General features: G+C 46.2%; 1 protein-coding gene across 4 annotated transcripts in view; it reads left to right on the top strand.

Annotated features, from left to right (window-relative positions):
• The window catches only part of LOC147112265 (uncharacterized), a 45,307-nt gene that overhangs the window by 9,850 nt on the left and 12,804 nt on the right, over nucleotides 1-22,653 (top strand). For 2 of the 4 annotated variants that reach the window (XM_085996376.1, XM_085996377.1), the window contains exons 4-8: nucleotides 1,437-1,528; nucleotides 2,450-2,612; nucleotides 5,806-5,866; nucleotides 9,727-10,137; nucleotides 13,520-13,927. In XM_085996376.1, coding sequence (XP_085852502.1) covers nucleotides 1,437-1,528; nucleotides 2,450-2,612; nucleotides 5,806-5,866; nucleotides 9,727-10,137; nucleotides 13,520-13,927 — 1,135 coding nt within the window. The remainder of the gene's footprint in view (nucleotides 1-1,436; nucleotides 1,529-2,449; nucleotides 2,613-5,805; nucleotides 5,867-9,726; nucleotides 10,138-13,519; nucleotides 13,928-22,653) is intronic. The other 2 variants (XM_085996379.1, XM_085996380.1) reach the window with 2 other exon arrangements.

Raw genomic sequence — 22,653 nt, 5'->3', positions numbered from 1 at the left:
AGTGTTTGATAGCTTCAAAGAGCTGTCAAACACTGATATTTAATCTGTCAAAAGCTCTTAATTAGCCTGCTGAGCCCACTGGGCAGGCTCAACAAGGTCAATCAAGTCAAAATCGAGTGGGTTGGCCACAACTCGATGGAGGCGGGACTACAACCTCAAAAGTGGGAGTCCCGCCTCCTACTTGCCTCCATTGATAAAATCCAGCCCACGGGCTTTGAACTGTGGGGTGATGGAAGTTTGGTGCAGGAGAGGGTGACGCATCCTGGTTGTTCGAAAGTCTTCAATGTCGAAACCACTTGCACTTTCTTTAGATTCCTCCAATACGTTCCCACGCTTCAGAAAGACTCTTTCAGGCACTGGGTGACAGTAGTCGTTTATAAATATTGGGGCTGATTTTTACCTCTCCACTGCCCCGGATTTAGGTGGAAGCGGAGCCAAAACCGCACAACAAACTGAACGGCCAACTAGTCGCTGGAGATCCACCCATTCCAATTTTCATAGGGCCGCGATTTAGGCAGCCAGAGCTTTCGCCGAAGACTGGCGGAGGTCTCATTAACATATGCAGATTGGGGTCCAAAGACGTTGTCAGGACATTGGCGCCATTTCCATCCTTGTCTACATTGTTACCACCAGTTCCTCAACCCCATCCACAAGCTACGGGTGGCACGAATCTGGAGAAGGATCCTTAGCTTCAGCCAGCTGGAAGTCCATCTGGCATTTATTTTTACTGCGGTCGCTTATGTGTTTTGAGCCTTAACAGCTTCCGATATGTCATCTCCTCACTGCTGGCGGTATTGCAGTCATTTCCCTGCTGCTTCATTTCACTTCCCGCCTCTTTCACCCCCCTGCCCTTTGAGGTGCTGCAGTAGGCCCATTAAGATCGGCCGCCCCGCCGGATTTCCCACCCTCCCAATCATCGAGCTGCCTATAAACACCACCAGTAGTGCTGACAGCTCACCTATTCAATGTCAATGACGTCCGACCACAAGATGTCATTGGGTGGAGTAGATGGACCTGCCCACTGCCCACACCCTATATACATGGAAATCAACCCCATTATCACTTTAGCTCTGAACTTTGGGTTTGAATCCAGCCTCGACTGATGGTATGAAAGCTTAAGGGTTAAAACTGTTGGGGAAGAGTAGGGGGACCATTATTCTTTCAGCTGGGCTGTACCGGACCTGTGAGTGTTTCGTGTGGAGACTGGATGGAAGCCTGGTTTGGGGATAACACGTGTGTCCCATCCCTCACCAATAGAGAAACCCTCCAATTTACGTTGTCCTGAGGAGGCAGCGACCTCAGTCTTCATGCTGCACTCTGTAGGGATATTCCTCCCAAATACATTCTGAAAATCTGACGTAGCAATGTAAGGACAGGCTGGAAATCCACAGCAGTGCGGAGAGAATCACATTCATTCCTCTTGTGTCTCATTCCAGGATCCAATGCCCACCATTTATGTTTCAACTAACCAGATGCAGAACAACAAGCGTCTGGCTGAAACACCAATCAAGGAAATCCTGCCAAAGAGGTTTGGTACTGCCTTTCAATTCTCATTCTGAGTAACATTTGAATATTGATAGCTGCTGAAAGATAAAGTTAATAAAGTGCATGTTCATTTGCCTAGAAAAAGTGCAAACATTTGCATTATTAGCTTGTTGAAAGTATTTATTTTAATGATGTCTGATTACATTATTGCTTTACTTTTATATTACTGTAAATCTGTTTATTTCATCAGAATGTGATGAATTGCCTTCGGGTGGTCTGTTTGTTTCTGCTCAATCCAGTAGAATTTTCCAGAAACTACGCGTCTATGTTCTGGACAGTGATGCACGAAGTTGATTTGTGTAAAATGTGCTATTGTTTAGGATAGTGGATACTCCAATATAATCACAAAATCAATTAATCTCCACCAATGCAGTGAATCCAGTTGACTAAACCTTTAAAGTTCCCCTTTAATGTGCATGCTATGATATACAGTTCATCTTTCTTAAATTACTTACTTCCCTCAAACTAATAAGACATCTTGTGAATTTCTCATGGAGTTCATTCAGTCAACCTCTCAGTCTCTGCTTGGATTCTAATTTCCCTTGTCTATGACTTAACGCACCTGTTCTCTGCTCACCTGTGTATCTGCACATTGTGCCAAGTACTGATGAAACTATCATTGATTTAACTCTGTTTAACATCGCTTTGAAATCAATATTAATTGCTGAGGATATTACCATCCTGGATCGGATGGTAATAATAAGAACAGGTATTCTTTTTGCAGTTTATTTTTCATGTGGTGAAGTGCCCATTGTCACATTTCTCGTTATTCATTATTGTCTAATTATAAATGTATACAGACTGCAGACTTCTGCACATGTATGCGCTCTGAAAGTTTCAAAAGTCTTGTGAAATGCTATGATAATTATACTAATTTTTGACTGTTCCTGGAACTATTTTACAGAAAAAAGAATCTTTCAACCTCTTCTCCCAAAATATCACCTGTACACACTCCCAGTACTGGCTGTACAGTCAAGATAAAGAGGAGACCTGTGCCAAATCGGCTGAGCACTGGTCACTTCTCAGCGTGGGGTGTAGAAGATGATCAAATCCTATACTATATTCAGGTATACTAGACAATGGCAGCAGAAGCAGCATTCGACTGTGCCACCTCTCGTGAGGTGACAAGCCTTTTCTTTTGCTCAATTCAGTAGAAGTTCCCGCTTTTCTATGCAACTGTGTTCCAAACCATGAGATGATCAAATTGATTTTTGCAAAATGTGCGTTTCAGTTAGAAACACGAGCTCCGCCATCCCCGCCCCCCGCCCCCCGCCCCCCACGTATTGAAGAATATGCTAACGGCTATCCTGATGGCTCAGAGATTTAAAACAAAAAGTCTGTTTCTGAGCAAGACAGGCCGGAGCGGTCCCAGTTCAATCAGCAGTCTGTGCTGAGTTAGCTAATCTCAGCAAAGGGCAGCAGTAAGGTGCCCACAATTGGCCACAGCAGGACAATAAGTCAGCATTCCCACTTCTTATCGTGGGACAGCCAACCCTAAGGGGTGTGGATGCTGAGGGATGTCAAGTGAGGACTGGATCAGGTGGAACTGTGCTGCCCTCTACAGGTACAGAGCTCTCTGGTACAGGTAGACTATCCTTTATCCGAACTTCCGAAAACCGAAAACCTCTAAAAACCGAAAGTTTTTTCGTTCAGCATAAGTCGTGCGCACAACATGACCAGAGTGGCGCACGACTTACGCTGAGCAGGGCAGAGGGTCACAGAGTTCCCTCCTGGGTAGGAGATTGCAGGCCGAGCCGGGCAGTGTGAAGGAGGTACCGGGAGAGTGAACCCAACAATACAGCGGCCCGTCCGATAGCTGCAGCGGCCCGTCCGATATTCTTTTCTCCCCCCCCCCGACCCGACCCGAACCCCGACCTGAACCGCGGCCCGTCCGATATTCTTTTCTCCCCGCCCGATCCCCCCCCCGACCCCCGACGACCCCCCCTCCGACCTGAACCGCGACCCGTCCGATATTCTTTTCTCCCCCCCCACCCGACCCCCGACCTGATTGCGGGCCAGCTTAGTAGGAGTCAGCCGATATCCGGCTTTCCAGAGAAGCAGGAAGGGGAATGAGACACGGAACAGTCGCAAGTGGTAGCCTGAACTTTTAAAATTTATATTAAATACAAATTTCCCAGTCTTATAATAATACCTTCTGAAATCCGAAAAATTCCGAAAACCAAAACTCAGCTGGTCCCAAGGCTTTCGGATAAGGGATAGTGTACCTGTACTTGCTGTGGAGGCTCACACATGAATAAAGTGTAGTTGCGCAAAGTATCAGAGCCTCACCACTGCCCGGGAAGTGTTCACTAGTGAGGAAGGCAGTACCTTCGAAAGAGGAAGAGGACACGGAAGAAAGAAAAACACTTATATTTTTGAAAGGAAGAAAAATTACAAACATTCTTTTAATTTACATAAAGCTTTGCTCCTTAACTTTCTGCAAACTCTAGTTTGAGTACAGATGTTTCAAATCCTATAATGTTTTTAAATACGAGGATTTTACCCAACTTATTTATAAAGTTTACAATTTCCCCTAATGGACTGAAGTCCAAAAACATAAAAACTGCATCTAGTTCTGCATCTACAACCACTTACAAGACACAAGTAAGGACTGTGATGGAATACTCTCCACTTTCCTGGATGAGTGCAGCTCCAACAACACTTGAGAAGCTCGACACCATCCAGGACTTAGTATGCTTGATTGGCACTCCATCTACCAGCTTAAATATTCACTCCCTCCACCACCGGTGCACCGTGGCTGCAGTGTGTACCATCTACAAGATGCGCTGCAGCAACTCGCCAAGGCTCCTTCGGCAGCACTACCTAGAAGGACAAGGGCAGCAGATGCATAGGAACAGCATCACCTCCAAATTTCCCTCCAAGTCACAGAACATCCCGACTTGGACGTCTATCGCTGTTCCTTCATCGGCGCTGGGTCAAGATCATGAACCTCCAACCTAACAGCATTGTGGGAGTACTGTAGGATTCTGCTTCTTCAACTGAGAAGCTTAAGGGTTGACCCGTAGGAAAGACACAACAACAGGTCGTCTTAGTTCAACCATTTTACTTGATTGCTTAGTTCGGCTGAGCTCCTGTAGATCATGTGTGGGGAATCAACCCACTTGGCTGCAGCAGAGCTCCTTAGTCTCACAGTCCTTTATATCTCCTGGGTCAGTCATATGACCGGGCTGATATCTATCTGTCCTTTATGTGATGTTTTTCCTGATCGTCCACTCTTGGTGCGTCATGCCGTACCAGCCGTCTCGGCAATTGGGGTTCTGACCAAGTCTCAACATGATGTTCCGCTCTTGTCTCAAGGTTTCAAATACAATCATATCTTCTTTCAACACATACCCACAGGATTCAGTGTTAGCAAACTCATTCAAAGCAGTGATTAAATGTAAGAGACATAATCGGCGCTTTGGAGTTCCGTAGCTTTCTTATCGAAGAGTCTATGAATTGAATAGGCCTTTGTGGTTCCTAGGCACTTATCACAAAGAGGAGCATAAGACCTAAGCAACAGCTAAAGCCTCCACGGTCAAGCTTTCTCTTTGTTAGCTGCAATAGTTTCCACTGCCTATGCACAAGGCTTACTGGGTAGTTTTTGGTCAAGTAAACCATACATTTAAATGGAGTCCACATCATTGTATGTATTATTATACAAATACATGATTGTGTATGGTTTCTTCACTGCCTGCACCTCCAGAAAACGGTACAAGTTATACATACACTCCGTCAGTCTATCCTTAAGTGGATATGTTAAGTCATTACACATGAACACTTTCAATACGATATGTGACAGGCAAATTTTGGAAAATATTAGTCTTGGTGTTTTGTACATTGCAGTAGTATTGAACACATGCACTCCATGCCAAAGTCCTTGGTCTTACAGTGCACGAGTTATACATACACTCCTTCAGTACCTTCACCCTCTGCTTCAATATGTTTGCCTCAATATGCATAATACTAACTGAAAGTTTACTCTAGAAGGAATGTTTAAATGAAAACCTGCTGTTCGTAAAATGTGAAAGCCGAACATGTTGATAAAAACAATCAAATACATTGATATTTTAAAAAGGTTTTCACAATGAATCCTGTTGGTATTGGGCTGAATGTTTGATGTTGTGAAACATTAGTCAGATGTAAAGAGTATAACTGAGAACTTTCGCAATGATGTGCTGAAGGTGAATCTTGACAGCTGAAGCAGTCCTGATCTGACAGCAGGGCAGTCATTTCATTCTGTTTCTCCTTCTTTAACAGAAAGAGACCAGTGATGCCCGATCTGTGGGGACTGCGTTTGTTCCAACATCTTGTCAAAAAGGTAAAGTTTACCAAATGACTTTGTGTAAAGTCGGCCGGAATTTTCTGCAGGGAGGCGGGTTAGGGCCAGGGAGGCCGGGTTTCCCGCAGGCCCTGCCGAATTTAACGGCAGGGCCTGATTTGCTTGTAAGGATGCAGAGGGGGGGTGTCAGCCAGGGATCGAGAGTGGTCGGGGATCGGGGGATCGGCCAGGGATCGGGGTGTCGGGGATCAGGGGGTCAGCAGGGGGGTCCGGGGGGGGTCGGGGATCGGGGGGTCGGCAGGGGGGTCGGTGGGGTTGGTGGGGTCGGGTTCGGGGGTCGGCCAGAGATCGGGGGGGTCGGGGATCAGGGGGTCAGCAGGGGGGTCAGTGGGGTTGGGGGGTCGGGGGTTGGGGGTACGGCAGGGGGATCGGGGGGTCGGCCAGAGATCGGGGGGGTCAGGGATCGGGGGGTCAGCCAGGGATCGGGGGTCGGGGATCGGGGGGTCGGCCAGGGATCGGGGGGTCGGGGATCAGGGGGTCGGCCAGGGATCGGGGGGTCGGGGGGTCGGCCAGGGATCGGGGGGTCGGGGATCGGGGGGTCAGCCAGGGATCAGGGGGGTCGGGGATCGGGGGGTTGGCCAGGGATCGGGGGCTTGGGGGTTGGGGATCGGGGGATCTGCCAGGGATCGGGGGGTCGAGGATCAGGGGGTTAGCAGGGGGGTCGGGGGGGGGGTCCACTGGAGCATTGGCGGGGGGGAGAAGAGAGGATCAGGGCTGGCCACCGGAGGATTGTGGCCGGCCTCAGCGTCACCAGTGGGGTCAGCGGGAGGCCTCATGGTGGGGATTGGAGACCTTGTGGGGGGGTCTCTGATCGCGGGGGGTGGGTATAGTTGGGACCCTGGATCCAGGAGGTGGGTATAAAGCCAATTACCTCCTGGGTGCAGCAGTCCCCGCCTCGGTTTAACTGCCGGGTCTCACGAATTGTGTGAAACCCGTCCACAGGCAGTTAAACACAAAATGGACGGGGGAAAACAGGCTTCCCGCCTAATTGTAATATTTAAATTGACGACCCGGCCCTGGGAGCGGGTTGGTTGTCCACCCCCCGTCCCACCGCCGGCAAAACCGGAAGTGGGCGGGATCAGATCGGGAATCCTATTTTTAACAATTTATCTGCCCCACGCGCCAAACCCACCCGTTTCTTTTTAGGGGGAAATTCCGGCCAGAGCGTTTATAAATTGCATATTATTCCTCAAATGTAATGGAAATCAGGGCATGGAATGTCCATTTGTGTTTGCCTTCCTGGACCGCAGATGAATCGTTTTGGGGCTGCTGTCTTCAATGCATTCCAACTGTATCATTGCGAGTTTAGTGCCAGGTTAATTACTTTGTGAAGTGTCTTAAAGTAAAGTGTGGTGTGGAATAGTACCTTTATTAATCAGTCTAAAACTCCGCTGTTAACCTTTTCCAAGGTAACAGGCTTTTATAGAAACATAGAAACACAGAAGATGGCAGGAGTAGGCCATTCGGCCCCTCGAGCCTGCTCCGCCATTTAATGAGATCATGGCTGATCATCCAAACTCAGTACCCTGTCCCTGCTTTCTCCCCATATCCCTTCATCCCTTTAGCCTTAAGAAATATATCCAACTCCTTCTTGAATATATTTAATGAATTGGCCTCTACTGCCTTCTGTGGTAGAGAATTCCACAGGTTCACCACTCTCTGGGTGAAGAAATTCCTCCTCATCTCTGTCCTAAATGGCTTACCCCTTATCCTTAGACTGTGACCCCTGGTTCTGGAACACCTTGGTCACTGTTACTTGGGATAGAGAGAGGCAGGAGAGAGATGAAAATGCTCGAGTTGGATCCAGTATATGGACCTCATTGATGGGTCGAGCTAGATGGAACTGTATGGGATTTATCACTCCATTCCTTTTATTCTTATATACTTTTCCAAAGGAGTCTATCCATATCACTAAGTATTTGTATCCTTTTTAATGAGTGTTTTATGCCACCCAGTGCTTTATTTTTGTAATTACCTTTCAATCCTGAATTGTTTGGCTGAAGCCATTTTCTAACCACTGCTAATGTTTAAAATTTTGCACTTCAGAATCCTAGGTATCCTCTTGCTCAATTTTTGGTTATTAATTGAGGCATTTTGGTCTGATTACAATCCTGAGGGGCCGTAGGTGGGGGGGGGGTGGTGGGGGGGTGGGGGGAATCAGCTAATGGCAGTTAGAACCACGAGCAAATGTTTACCAGCTGCAGAAAAGGTTCAAACCTTATTATGGGATTTGTATCTTAATCGATATTGACATTGGCCTTCGATATTAACCCCCTTCCCCCTCACAACAGGCGGGAGAGGTTCGTGGGAGGGTTAAAGACCTGAATACGGGGAACGCGTCCCCGACACGCCGCGCATCCACCTGCCGCCATTTTTATGGCGGTGGATATCGGGACGTCCGAGTGTCCCGCCGTGGAGAGGTGGGACACTCGATTAACATATTTAAATTGGGCACCCACAGTGCAATTGGGAGCCTGATTTAAAATTCGCTGTTGTTGCCCGGGTTTCCCAGGGGTTGGGAAACTCGGCGGCGAAAGGGAGGCGGGAGCTGCCGGCTCCACCAGATAAGTGCCTTTCTTTCAGAACCCTGGTCCCTCAAGCAAGCCCCCAAGGGTCCCCAGCTGCGGCCTCCTGCTGCTGGTGGTCCTTCCCCCGCACCTTTATTGGCTGCCCGTATATATCAGGGCCATTGTCTTGATTTTAAAGTTAAGTATTTACATTTTTGTTTCCTTGAAATCATTTTAGAGTTGAGAAGAATCTTGTTGAGTTTTTTTGGATTTGTACTGAGACTAACAAGGGGGTTTCTGGAGTAGTTGTTGTGTGGTTCACACCCAGGCACTTGAACCTGCTGGACCTATGATCTACTATTCCAACTGACTTTGGGTAGGGTGGGGTGGGGGATGTCATGACTCATGAAGTAACACTGGGCGGCCAGCTGGTGGCGCCGTCCAAGGAGTATAAATACTCGGGCGTGGGCCCAGCTTGCTCAGGATGTTTCTGTAACCAGGAACTAGTGATGTAACTAGAATCTCATGGTTGTGAAACAGTTGATTAAAGCCTTGTTTTATACTCAAACCAAGCACTCAGTGTCTTTTTACATCAGTGGATAGACTCTTCTTGTGTCTTGATAGCTTTTTAATATGGTCACTTTCAACATCTGTGGTTAAACAATGCTTCTAGCTTTGAATAAAGGTAGAATAAAGAATCCACTCCCACTCGGACCTCACCGTCCTCGGCCTCTTGCATTGTTCCACGGAAGCTCAGCGTAAGCTCGAGGAACAGCACCTCATCTTTCGATTAGGCACTTTACAGCCCTCTGGACTCAACATAGAGTTCAACAATTTCAGATCATAACCTCGGTCCCTATCACAGATATATTTTTTTATCCACACCTTTTGTTTGTGTCTGTTCTTCTCTCCCACATGGAAGCTGTCTTTCATTCTGCCAGCGCAATTTACACTTCATCTAGAGCCATCCTTTGTTTCTTCACCTGTCCCATTACCATCTCCTCTCGCCTTGAATATCTCTTAATGTCTCTTAACCTCTCCTGCCTTCTACCCTATCACAGACCTTCCCTTTTGTTCTTTCATCCCCTCCCCCCTTTCCCAGCCCCTACACTTGTTTAAAAACCTGTTCCATTTCCTGGTTTTTTCCAGTTCTGACGAAAGGCCATCGACCTGAAACGTTAACTCTGTTTCTCTCTTCACAGATGCTGCCTGACCTGCTGAGTATCTCCAGCATTTTCTGTTTTTATTTCAAATTTCCAGCATCTGCAGTATTTTCTTTTTGTGTTTGAATAAAGGATGTTGTGCAACCCATCATTCTCTGTTCTTTTTTAGCACCCAGGTCATCACAAAGTTGCCAGAATTCCAACAACAACCACGTGAACCAAAAGAACAAATATACCACCTCCCCATTTAGAGTGATCCTGAGCAACAAAAAACGTAAGCACTTTGCAACACAGACGAAGACTAACTCAAAAGTGAACCCAGTAAACTTTCACTTCAGTAAAAGGCTGGTCAGCATGCCCGAGACCAGTTTAACCAGAGGATCCAATAACTGTGATGAGAAAAACCCTCCGAATTCATCCGAGATATGGACGTGCGATACATGTTTGATATCAAATAAAGCTCCGGTGGTGAGATGTAGGGGCTGCGAAACACTGAAATATGGAGTCGGACTGCAAAGACAGTGGATCCCAGCAGCCGATGTGAGCATAGGCACAAGCTGTAAAGGGATCCAATCAAACGGTAAACATTGATACCAAGAATTTCTTGTTCCGTAGATACAAATAGCTTCCTCAAGATGGTGGGGTTAATAGGCGTGACCTTCTACTTTAATGTTGCTAATTAATCAGCCTTAGGAAGCTTTTGAGGTGAATTTGAAAGTTGGTTAAACCACCTGCCTTCCAGCCTATCACAGACCTTCTCTTTGTTCTCTCCTCCCCTCCTCCCTGCCCCTGCTTAAAAATCTCTCTCCTCTAACCTTTTCCAGTTCTGACGAAGGGTCCCCCGACTCAGAACGTTGACTCTGTTTCTCTCTCCTCGACGCTGCCTGACCTGCTGAGTGTTTCCAGCATTTTCTGTTGTTATTAAAGCAAAGGGTGGTTGTGAGTAGAACTGCATCGGCAGGGCAAGGAGTCACTGGAGAGCTGCCAAAGGGGGGCTCATCGCTGGGCCTTTGCTGGTTACAATGTATATCGAAGATTTGGAGCTTGGAATAGAAATACAGCTGTCTAAGTTCGCAGGTGGCACCCAACTTAGGAGGGGGTTTAAATCATTAGAGAAGAGACTAACCACGTACAACAGGTTGGGAAGATGGCCTGATGAGAGGCACATGGCATTTAGTGTACTGACTTTGGGTGGGGTGGGGGCAACATAGAAACATAGAAACACAGAAGATAGGAGCAGGAGTAGGCCATTCGGCCCTTCGAGCCTGCTCCGCCATTCAACGAGATCATGGCTGATCATCCAAACCCTAGCACCCGGTCCCTACACCGACAGCCATCCCACCCAAGCCCTATCCCAGTAACCCCGTAACCCCACGTATTTAATCCCCCCTAACACTAAGGGCCAATTTTTTAATCATGGCCAATCAACCTGACCCGCACATCTTTGGACTGTGGGAGGAAACCGGAGCACCCGGAGGAAACCCACGCAAACACGGGGAGAATGTGCAAACTCCACACAGACAGTCACCCGAGGCCGGATTTGAACCCGGCAAGGTATATATTATTGTGTTTTGAAACTAGTGAAGGAAAGTAAACAGTGGGAATATAAACTAAATGGCTCTGGGCTACAGGAGAAAGATTTGATGGAGCGTATTGACGGAGAGCTGACTGGAACCAACAGCACAGGGTGCAGCAGCAGTAAGGAAAGCTCACTGGATCCTGGGCTGTTTAGTCATGGACAGAGCACAAACCCCAGGAGGTGATAATGACTCCTGCAAGCACTTGGTGTGGTCCTACCTGGAGTACTGTGTACAATTCCGGTCACCATTACAAGGGTATCCAGGCTTTGGAGGTAGCACAGACAGATAAGGGCAATCAAACTGATCCCCGGCTTAAGGCATGTGAGCTGTGAGAAGCAGTTGAAGAGCCTGGGATTTGTTTTTTCTACAGAAGAGATGCCTCAAGATCCTTAAGGACATGGATAAATAGAACTCCAGTAACATGTTTGAGGTTTCCGCAGAATTGAGCGTGGGTTGAAACTTAGAAGAGGGAAAGTGCATGGAGAGTTTAGATTTAACTACTTTATGTAGAGGGCAAATTAAGAGTGGTTTGATTGTATTTATTGTGCTGATCATTACAAATAGATGGTGCATTTTATGTTTGGAACAATATTTAGTATTTAAGTAACAACAGAAAATGCTGGAAACACTCAGCAGGTCAAGCAGCATCGAGGAGAGAGAAACAAAGTTAATGTTTCGAGTTGGGGACCCTTCGTCAGAGTTCTGATGGAGGGTCCCCGACTCGAAACGTTAACTCTGTTTCTCTCTCCTCGATGCTGCCTGACCTGCTGAGTGTTTCCAGCATTTTCTGTTGTTATTTCAGATTTCCAGCATCTGCAGTATTTTGCTATTGTTTTAGTATTTAAGTGCTGTGGTTAGATTAGGAGCACCACACAATAAGAATAAATGGGAAATGGCTTGATGTGTTGGAATTGTCTACTTGGATGAGATAGATATTTACTTGGTGTGTCCTCAAAATAAAGTGTCAAAGTTAACATTGTGTCATCGATTGTGTATATTAATGGCAAAGTTCATGCACTTCATCTAAAATCAGAATAGTTAATTTTACAGAATTACCTCAAACATCACTTGGAGCCACATAGATGCATCTTTGTCACACTTTGCAATGTACTGTAATCTTATACAAACTCTGTGGATCTACACTTTTAATGCACAATTATTCCATGGTGTAACTTGGTGTAAGGTGGATCCTCACTGACGCAGCATTCAAGAGTTTTTAGAGGTACACTTTGAAAGGTGGAGTGTCTTTTGTAACTTTTACAACGTGCACTATTTGACTGAGGAGTGAGTATTAGTGCATATCATTAAAATAAAGACTTGTGTAAATCTCCCTTTATCTTGGAAACAAAATTATCTCTAAATTTTATTGTACCATACAAAGGCATTGTCTCACATACAATCAATAGTCCATATAACGATGCAAAATATGCCTGAAATAAATTTAAATGAGCTACATAATATTTATTCTGCTGTGCCAAAAAGTGCTTCACAATTAAGTAAGATGGGAGAGCAGTGCTTTGGGGCATGGGAAGGGATGCATGTTTAAATTCATTTCTTCCTAAGGCAGTCATGCAGAAAGTGTGGTATTGATTAAATGAATTTTACTAATTGTTTCTCCTGGGTAAAGCAACTCTCTGACTGAAAGGGAGAAGAATTGTGGGTCTCAGATGGAGTCATTGAAAAGGCAAGTGACAGTGGAGTCATTGAAATCAGAGCATCTCTACTGAAGCAGGGAAAGATGGAACTGCAGCAGTCGGAGACAATCTCCGTCAAGGGAGAGTCACTGAAAGAGCAAATCTCTGGAAGGGACTGGAGGACAGTCACTTGATCAGAAGATTTCAACAAGGGAGGGAGGAGGGAGTCACTGAAGTAGAATATTGGAGCAAACAAAGGGAGCGCAGAGTCACAAAGATGAACTCAGGGGAGCGAATGGGGAGGGATAAAGGAATCCAGCTCTTAAATCAGGACAAATCTTATTGAAAACCAGTCTTTTGTGTAAGGAATTGTAAATCTGAACATAGGTGAAATGCTAAAATAGTGATAGCCTTACAGTGGTGGTTGAGTATGTGGAAATCATGGTCACCTTTCTGAGAAAACCAGAGGGTGAGCGGGAGAAGCAGGCCACCACACGTGGAGCCGAGCCGGCAACAGTGAGGAGGAGGCCGCGATGACGAGGAGGACGGAGCGGCTGAGGGACATCGTGCTCCCACTGCCACTGGATGCCAAAGAATTGACTTTCTGAACACGGCGCTGTAAAAATAGCTGACGTGTCCCCACGGGGAGTAAGCATTCCATTGTACTAGTACATACAGCAAATAAAATTGAATTGAATTGAATTGAATTGAATTGAATTGAATTGAATCCTTGAATTCTTATTTACAGAAATGAGCATTGATATGTGCGAGGTGGATAACGGTACAGAAGTATCCCCTCAGATTATCAGTATATCAGAAATGTCTACGTCCTTGGCGACCTCCTCCGCATCACACACGACTGATGTAATCTGCTCTGTCCCACAAATGGACTCTTCAGCCGGCGCTTCAAGCATTCATGCAGAAGACAGAATGACAATGGAACTTCTTCCAACTGGCACAGAGTGTGCGACCATTCTCTCACCTGCTGAAATAAACCCTACTGCCTGGTTGTCATCTGTGTCCACCGGAACTGGGCCTGATAAACAATTGGCTGGTGCTACATCATCTCCTGCAAAGCCAACACAACAGGGTGTCCCCTCAGGAAGGGAGGAACGAAGAAGAAGTGTCCGAGAGGATAGAGATTCCCTCGTTCCAGGTGTGTGAAATTCTGTTTCATGGCTCAGCTCTATTTCAATTGATAGTGATGATTAATAACTCATTTTCTTAGTTCTTGTAAGAGTTCTCCATTAAACAGCAATTCAGCAGTCCCCCTTAAAGGACTACTGTTGGCCTACTGGAGAAAGAGTGAAAGAGGAGGAGCTATGGTAACAGTCAGAGGTGCCCTGCCTCCTTGCTTTACAAGATAGAAACCAACTGCATGTCCACTGGGACTTTTCACTAACTTTCATTTCAGATTTGAAATCGTAGTCTTCATGTAAAACTTGTGTCTCTTACTTGTTTAAGCCATAAAAAACAGCTTTGTTGACCAGTTTCCGGCAAAGGTCCCGGCAGACTTATTTAAAAAGGGCAGTAGACAGAAGGCTGGAAACTATAGACCGGTTAGCCTAACATCTGTGGTAGGTAAAATTTTGGAGTCCATTATTAAGGAGACAGTAACAGGACATTTGGATAATCATAATTTAATAGGACAAAGTCAGCATGGTTTTATGAAGGGGAAGTCATGTTTGACAAATTTGCTGGAGTTCTTTGAGGAAGTAACGTATAGGGTGGATAAAGGGGAACCAGTGGACGTAGTGTATTTAGACTTCCAAAAGGCATTTGACAAGGTGCCACACAAAAGATTATTGCTTAAGATAAAAAATCACGGGATTGGGGGTAATATTCTGGCATGGATAGAGGATTGGCTATCTAACAGAAGGCAGAGAGTTGGGATAAATGGTTCATTCTCAGACTGGCAATCAGTAACTAGTGGTGTTCCGCAGGGGTCAGTGCTGGGTCCCCAACTCTTTACAATCTATATTAACGATTTGGAGGAGGGGACCGAGTGTAACATATCAAAGTTTGCAGATGATACTAAGATGGGGGGGAAAGTAGTGAGTGAGGAGGACATAAAAAACCTGCAAGGGGACATAGACAGGCTAAGTAAGTGGGCAGAGATTTGGCAGATGGAATACAATACTGGAAAGTGTGAGGTTATGCACTTTGGCAGGAAAAATCGTAGAGCAAGTTATTATCTTAATGGCAAGAAACTGGAAAGTACTGAAGTACAAAGGGATCTGGGGGTCCTGGTGCACGAAACTCAAAAGGTTAGTATGCAGGTGCAGCAAGTGATTAAGAAGGCCAATGGAATGTTGGCTTTCATTGCTAGGGGGATAGAATATAAAAATAGGGAGGTATTGCTTCAGTTGTACAAGGTATTGGTGAGACCGCACCTGGAATACTGCGTACAGTTTTGGTGTCCATACTTAAGAAAGGACATACTTGCTCTCGAGTCAGTACAAAGAAGGTTCACTCGGTTAATCCCGGGGATGAGGGGATGGACATATGAGGAGAAGTTGAGTAGATTGGGACTCTACTCATTGGAGTTCAGAAGAATGAGAGGCGATCTTATTGAAACATATAAGATTGTGAAGGGGTTGGATCGGGTGGATGCGGGGAGGATGTTCCCGATGATGGGTGAAACTAGAACTAGGGAGCATAGTCTTAGAATAAGGGGCTGCTCTTTCAAAACTGAGAGGAGGAGGAACTACTTCACTCAGAGGGTGGTAGGTCCATGGAATATGCTGCCCCAAAAAGCTGTAGAAGCTACATCATTACATAAATTTAAAACAGAAATAGACAGTTTCCTAGAAGTAAAGGGAATTAAGGGTTACGGGGAGCGGGCAGGAATTTGGACATGAGTCTAGGTTCGGATCGGTCATGGCCCTGTGGGTAGCGGAGTGGGCCCAGGGGCCGTGTAGCCTGATCCTGCTCCTATTTCGTGTGTCTAATTCTGTTAGATTCAGGAGATGGTTCTGTGATAGTGGATTGGCGGTTAGGATCAGATCAGCCATGATCTTATTGAATGGTGGAGCAGGCTCGAGGGGCCGATTGGCCGACTCCTGCTCCTATTTCTTATGTTCTTATGTTCTTTCAGCGAATTCTACCAGCTGCCATCTTGGTGCTGAGCAATTTGTTTAAATATTGCAGTTTTGTTTTTGGCTTGTATGTTATAAACACTGAACAACAGTGCTCTCAACATTTGCTACTCTGAACTCCCAATTTTAACACCCCACCCACGCCCCCCACCATACCCAACAACAAAAAACAGGGCATGCGGGAGTTTAAAAGGGGGCAGAGTACTTGCCTCCCTGTTTACCCCCGCCCGCCGTCCCCGCCCCTCCCGCCACCAGTTTAACTCCTGAGTTCGGGAGACGCTGGGGGTGCTCGCGACAGGCAGGCAAGGGCCTCATAAAAATGCAACGGTTGGGGTCCTATGATGCAAATTGGACACTGACAGGATTTTAACTCACAGTAACGTGTGTCTCAACTATTGCCAAAGCCTCCAAATAAACCTGGCAGCAAAGCAGGTTTGGGGTGAGAAGAGGCCCAGGAAGTAAGTTTCCTTTTGTTATATTCGGTTGTGGTTTCCTTGTGGAGCAGGAGTGCTCGTCCGTCTATAGACTCCCTCACCGTGCTGATACATCACCTCCCCAGTGGTTCTAGGGGGGTTGTGACACTCACCTTGCAACATATTAATCCGAGCTCCACAGGGAAACCTTGGGGCCTTCCCTGCCCTGGGCTTACCCCCATTCACTGTCCTCCCGAGTCAATAAACCCCTGCTGGTCCTCACTGCCTGGTCTCACAACTGAACAATAGTCAATTGAGTGAGGTGTTGGAGGGCATTCGTGGAACTATAACGTAACGAGGAGTCAGTGCTGTCAGGAGAGGAGGAGAGGCGAAAATTGGCAGAAATAAGAATGGAAACATAAATTAAAGTTTCTTACATGCGGCACATCAAACAACAACAGATTGGAGATGTGTGTACATCTTGCAGGTTAAAAAAACAGGTAGTTTCATCTTTAGAGCACCGAAAACACATGTCAAGAATTTCCATCCATTAATTCAAGTGTTGAAGACTTTGCTGCTCTTTCTAAGGTGAAATCTGTTGTGTATCTAACTTGGTGGTGGCTCAGCAGATCAAAAAAGGAATGGGTATCCTTTAAAACAAGGATGTAACTCTTGCAGCACAGATGAGAATCAAATCAAAATCTCAGTTTGAAACAAACTATAATTGTTGCATGCAACCTACAAAAGAAGCAAATAATAGCAAAATACTGCGGATGCTGGAAATCTGAAATAACAACAGACAATGCACGGTGGCATAGTGGTTAGCACTGTTGCCTCACAGCGCCAGAGACCCGGGTTCGAATCCGGCCTCGGGCGACTGTCTGTGTGGAGTTTGCACATTCTCCCCGTGTTTGCGTGGGTTTCCTCCGGGTGCTCCGGTTTCCTCCCACAGTCCAAAGATGTGCGGGTTAGGCTGATTGGCTATGATAAATTGACCCTTAGTGTTAGGGGGATTAAATACGTGGGGTTACAGGGATAGGGTGGGATATGTGTTGGTGTAGGGGTTACGGGGATCGGGTGGGATATGTGTCGGTGCAGGCTCGATGGGCCGAAATGGCCTCTATCTGCACTGTGGGGTTTCTGTGATTCTGTGAATGCTGGAAATACTCAGTAGGCCTGGCAGCATCCATGGAGAGAGAAACAGAGTTAATGTTTCAGGTCTGGGACCCTTCATCAGAACTGGAAAAAGCTGGAGATGGAACAGATATTAAGGAGGTTGTAGAAGTGCCTTACTTCTTAGCTCTGGGTAATGACTCAATACACACTTGGATTCGTCAGACGGACAGGCCTTTTATTTTACTTCACTTGCAAGGGGAATCAGCACCTCCACTCAAGGGGTGAGGCTACTATTCCAATGATACAGCGTAAGTGTTCCATATTTATACAGTGTAACAAACAAGTTTGATTGACATTCCTTTGTTCCTCTATCAGGATACATTTTAGATTAATCATCAGGTAGAAATAACATATTGACAGAAGGATCCTGGACACATAAGTCAACCGTTAATCTATAACAGGGCATGAATCGTGTAACCGGAGGTCCTCTTTAATCATATATATAGGGAGGCTAGCTTTGCTTTCGGTCACAAGTTATCAGGTCATTGGTACATCAAAGAAACTCATTATTTCACTTCTACATTCTCATTAGGTGGGCAGGCATCTGTTCCTGGCTGCAGTCCGAGTACTTACAATAGCTCTAGTTACACATCGACACTTGCCCAGTGTCAAGTCTGAAAACTTTTACCCAGCAAGCACTTGAAATTAACCCCTTATATCATGTAGATTTCCTCATTCCCCCCTTTTGTCCTTTCTAAGGACAATCTATTTCGCTAAGTTTAAAAAACTCTACATCAAAGGTCTCACCCTTAATATCCTCATATTCAGACATCATTGGTACTGGAGGAGTTGACGCTAATAAGGAAAGGACTTTTGTACACAATAATTTTAAACAACCAATCAATAAACTAATTAAAATTATTATCATCACAATTGCGATAAAAGCTTCCAAAATTTGCTTTCCCAATGCTCCTCCCCATCCTGAAATCCAACCCCACATGGACCATGGTTCAGGTTGACGTAGTTTCTCTACAGCCTTCTTTATGTGTGTGATAAAAATGATAACATCCGGGAAGTTATGTCATCACTTCCTGTGAACTATGAACTATGAACTGTGTACATACCTCACTTCCTGTAAATGTCACTTCCTGTTGGACTGGTATAAATACTGGTCTGTTCAGTATTGTAAGAGGCTTCTACCAGAGGCATGGTAAAGACCTCTCTTGTATATAGTGTGTTTATAAGTTACTTAAAGCTTACTTTAAAGTTACTTGATGGTAAGTCTCCTTTTTCTTACATCAATTTAAGTAACTTAGTATTTACACTGACAAATACTAGACCTTCAGACAAACTCGGAAGTTAAGGATCCAGGGAACCACCCATCATGGAGAAAATCCTTAGACCTATTCGTCTGGACTTGGACCCGAATACACCAGCAGCTGGCAGGGTATGGAAGCATTGGTATCGTACTTTTGAGAATTTTCTGGATGAATGTAAAGTGGATGCTCCTGCTAAATTGAAGATACTTGTCAATTATGTGACCCCAAAAGTGTTCGAATACGTTGATGACTGGGATAGTTACGAAGAGGTGATTCGGGCACTTAAGAAACTGTATGCGAAGACCCCAAATGAGGTCTATGCTAGACATCTACTGGCCACAGCCCGACAAGGGCCAGGGGAATCAATTGACGAATTCCTGCAAGAACTTCGCAGGCTCAGCGTAGATTGTAACTTTCAGGCAGCCTCAGCTGAACTGTACCGCCAAGAAATGATTCGTGATGCTTTCATCTGCGGGATTGCCTCTCCATTTATACGCCAGCGTCTACTAGAAAGTAAAACACTTGAGCTACAAAAAGCTTTTGACCTAGCTTGTTCACTGGATTTGGCAAAGAGAAATGCAGACCTCTATCAGCTGCCCAGATCTCGATCTGCTGCTGTAGCTGCAACCAGACAATTCAAGCGGTCTCAGGTGAACCCTATCATGGGGGAATCTAATTCTGATAATTCTGATGAAGAAGAGGAGGACGACCCCACTTTAGCAGCCTCTTGGCAATCTAGGAAGGAATGCTTCTTTTGTGGAGATGCTTTTCACCCTAGGAAAACCTGCCCTGCTCGCAATGCAATCTGCAGTTATTGCGGGAAAAAAGGACACTTTGCTAAAGTTTGCCTATCAAGGGCCTCTACGAGGGCCAATCCAGCTAAGGCCTACCGAACTGCCCCAATTAGGGCCTATCAAGATGCTCCAGCTAGGACCTATCAAGCTTCCTCTCGAGCTCTCTCCCGAAGAAGCACACCGAGAGTTTTAGCCACTCTCTGTGCAACGACACCAATTACAGCTGCTTGCCCACAGAACCTGTCTCAGGCAGCCACAAAAATTTCAATTAAAGGGCATACCTTAGATGCCTTAATTGACTCAGGAAGTACTGATAGTTTCATTAAGGAACAGATTGTTGCGAAATTGAAACTACATGTCTTCCCATCGGACCAGGCAATTGCGATGGCCCAGTCATCACTTAATACCAGAATCTCCGGCTTTTGTGTTGTTGATATGACACTTCATGGTCGTATGTATCCCTCCACCCGACTTTCGGTGCTCAAAGACTTATGTAGTGATCTCCTCTTAGGGCTGGACTTCCAAAAACAGCATAAGAAACTCACCATTGAGTTTGGTGGATCCAAACCCGGACTTACTATTTCTAATATACCATCTAAATTACCATTTTGTGCATTATCAGCAGCTTCACTTAATGAACCCTCATTATTTGCCAGTATTCCGCCTCAATGCCAACCGATAATAACGAAATCGCGGCGCTTTAATCAGGAAGACCAATCTTTTATTGCGGCTGAAATCTCTCGACTTCTAGCAGAGGATATCATTGAACCATGTTCGTCGCCCTGGCGGGCTCAAGTCGTCATTGTCAAGAACCCTCTAAAACCTCACAAACAGCGACTATGCATCGATTATTCGCAAACCATCAATCAATATACCGACTTGGACGCCTACCCATTGCCACGCATTGATGATATGGTTAATAAACTGGCCGAATACAAAGTGTTCTCAACTTACGATTTAAAAAGTGCCTATCATCAGTTACCCTTGAAGGTCTCAGATAAGCAGTACACAGCCTTTGAGGCTAATGGACGGCTGTACCAATTTCGTCGCCTCCCATTCGGGGTTACTAATGGAGTGGCTGTCTTTCAACGGGCAATGGATGGCCTGGTTAAGCAGGAAAACCTAAGGGACACTTTTCCCTATCTTGATAACATTACCATTGCAGGTCACGATCAACAGGAACACGACTCCAACCTCCAAAAATTTCGGGATGCCCTCCATCGCCGTAATTTGACCCTGAATGAATCCAAATCTGTTGAGTCGCAACCGACCATCAACATCCTTGGCTACTGCGTAGGCAATGGTATCATTAAGCCAGACCCAGAAAGACTTCGCCCGCTCCAAGAGCTCCCGTCACCTAAGAATCCGGCTTCTTTACGTCGGGCTCTCGGTCTGTTTGCATACTACGCTAAATGGATTCCTCATTTTTCGGACGAAATCCAACCCTTGCTGCATGCTAGATCATTTCCACTGGGAACAGCGGCTGTTGCAGCCTTTAACCTTCTCAAAAAACAGTTGGAGAAAGCGGCTCTTCACTCCATTGATGAGAATCTCCCTTTCGTGGTTGAATGTGATGCCTCGGAGGTGGCGATCTCGGCTACTCTGAATCAGGAAGGTCGTCCTGTAGCATTTATGTCCAGGACCTTACAAGGTGCCGAGCTACATTATCCTCCGGTTGAGAAAGAAGCCACAGCCATCATAGAGGCAGTACGGAAGTGGAACCATTTTCTAGCTCGCCAGCACTTTACGTTGATCACGGACCAACGATCAGTCGCCTTCATGCTCGATAATCGAAAACGAACCAAAATTAAGAATAATAAAATACAACTTTGGAGGATGGAACTGGCCTCTTTTGGTTATACCATTCTCTATCGGCCTGGCAAGGAGAATGTGGCCCCGGACACCCTCACACGGGCATTCTGCTCCACTATGTCATCCTCCACTCTCATGGATGTCCACAATGGTTTGTGTCATCCTGGCGTTACGCGCATGCTACATTTCGTACGATCACGGAATCTCCCTTTTTCCACTGGAGATGTAAAGAAAATATGCTCAGAATGCCGGCTTTGTGCGGAATTAAAACCTCAGTTCTTCCGCCCCTCAGATGGTATACTCATACATGCAACCCAACCGATGCAACGACTTAGCATCGATTTTAAGGGCCCAGTGCCCTCTTCAACTCGGAACACATATTTGCTCACCATGATCGACGAATATTCACGTTTTCCATTTGCCTTCCCCTGCTCCAATATGCTGGCGTCCACAGTAATCTGCTGCCTTGAGCAGGTATTTTCTCTCTGTGGCATGCCGGCTTATATTCACTCAGATCGGGGTCCATCCTTTATGTCAAGGGAACTCAAGGACTACCTCTCAGAACGGGGAATTGCTACAAGCAAAACAACACCATACCATCCCATCGGAAATGGGCAGGTAGAGAGGTATAACGGTATCATCTGGAATTCCGTACGTCTCGCTTTAAGATCTCGGGGCCTACCAGACCAGCAATGGGAAACAGTGCTTCCGGATGCATTGCACTCTATACGGTCCCTGCTTTCTACAGCCACAAATACTACACCTCATGAGCGGTTCTTTGGATTCCAGCGTCGCTCATCTCATGGGACATCACTCCCGTCATGGCTAACTACTCCTGGACCTGTATTACTCCGAAGATACGTTCGGACGTCTAAAAATGACCCTCTTGTAGATGAGGTCGAACTAACCGATGCCAACCCCACCTATGCAAACATACGATATTCCGACGGCCGAGAATCTACCGTATCATTACGGGATCTGGCTCCCTGCCCACCAGGACCTAGTGGGACATCGGGTGATGGCATTTCACCAGGAAACTCTTGGGACCTATCGGGTACCCCTCTCCAGGATCCTGATCGGACACCAACTAGCTTGGTGCCGGTAGAACCCCGTGCTCAAGGTTGCGACCCTCCCAGTACCGCGCATGAAAGTACTGATCCGCCACAGACCAGCTCTGCACCTCCCTCTGAACAGAGGCAGTCCGACTTTGAACCTATTGGGGCTCGTACTCGAAGCCATGATCTCCCCGACCCTTCACAGGGCAATCCAGGCCACACAGACTCTGACCAATGGCCAACCGCATGTAAGCGGACCAGCGACCCTCTACGAC

The sequence above is a fragment of the Somniosus microcephalus genome, chromosome 9 (assembly GCF_052327205.1).
Source record: "Somniosus microcephalus isolate GS21.2 chromosome 9, FLI_Smic_1.0, whole genome shotgun sequence".
NCBI classification, from domain to species: Eukaryota; Metazoa; Chordata; class Chondrichthyes; order Squaliformes; family Somniosidae; genus Somniosus; species Somniosus microcephalus.
Note: the sequence above shows the minus strand (reverse complement) of the source record. Positions and strands in the feature narration are given on the sequence as shown.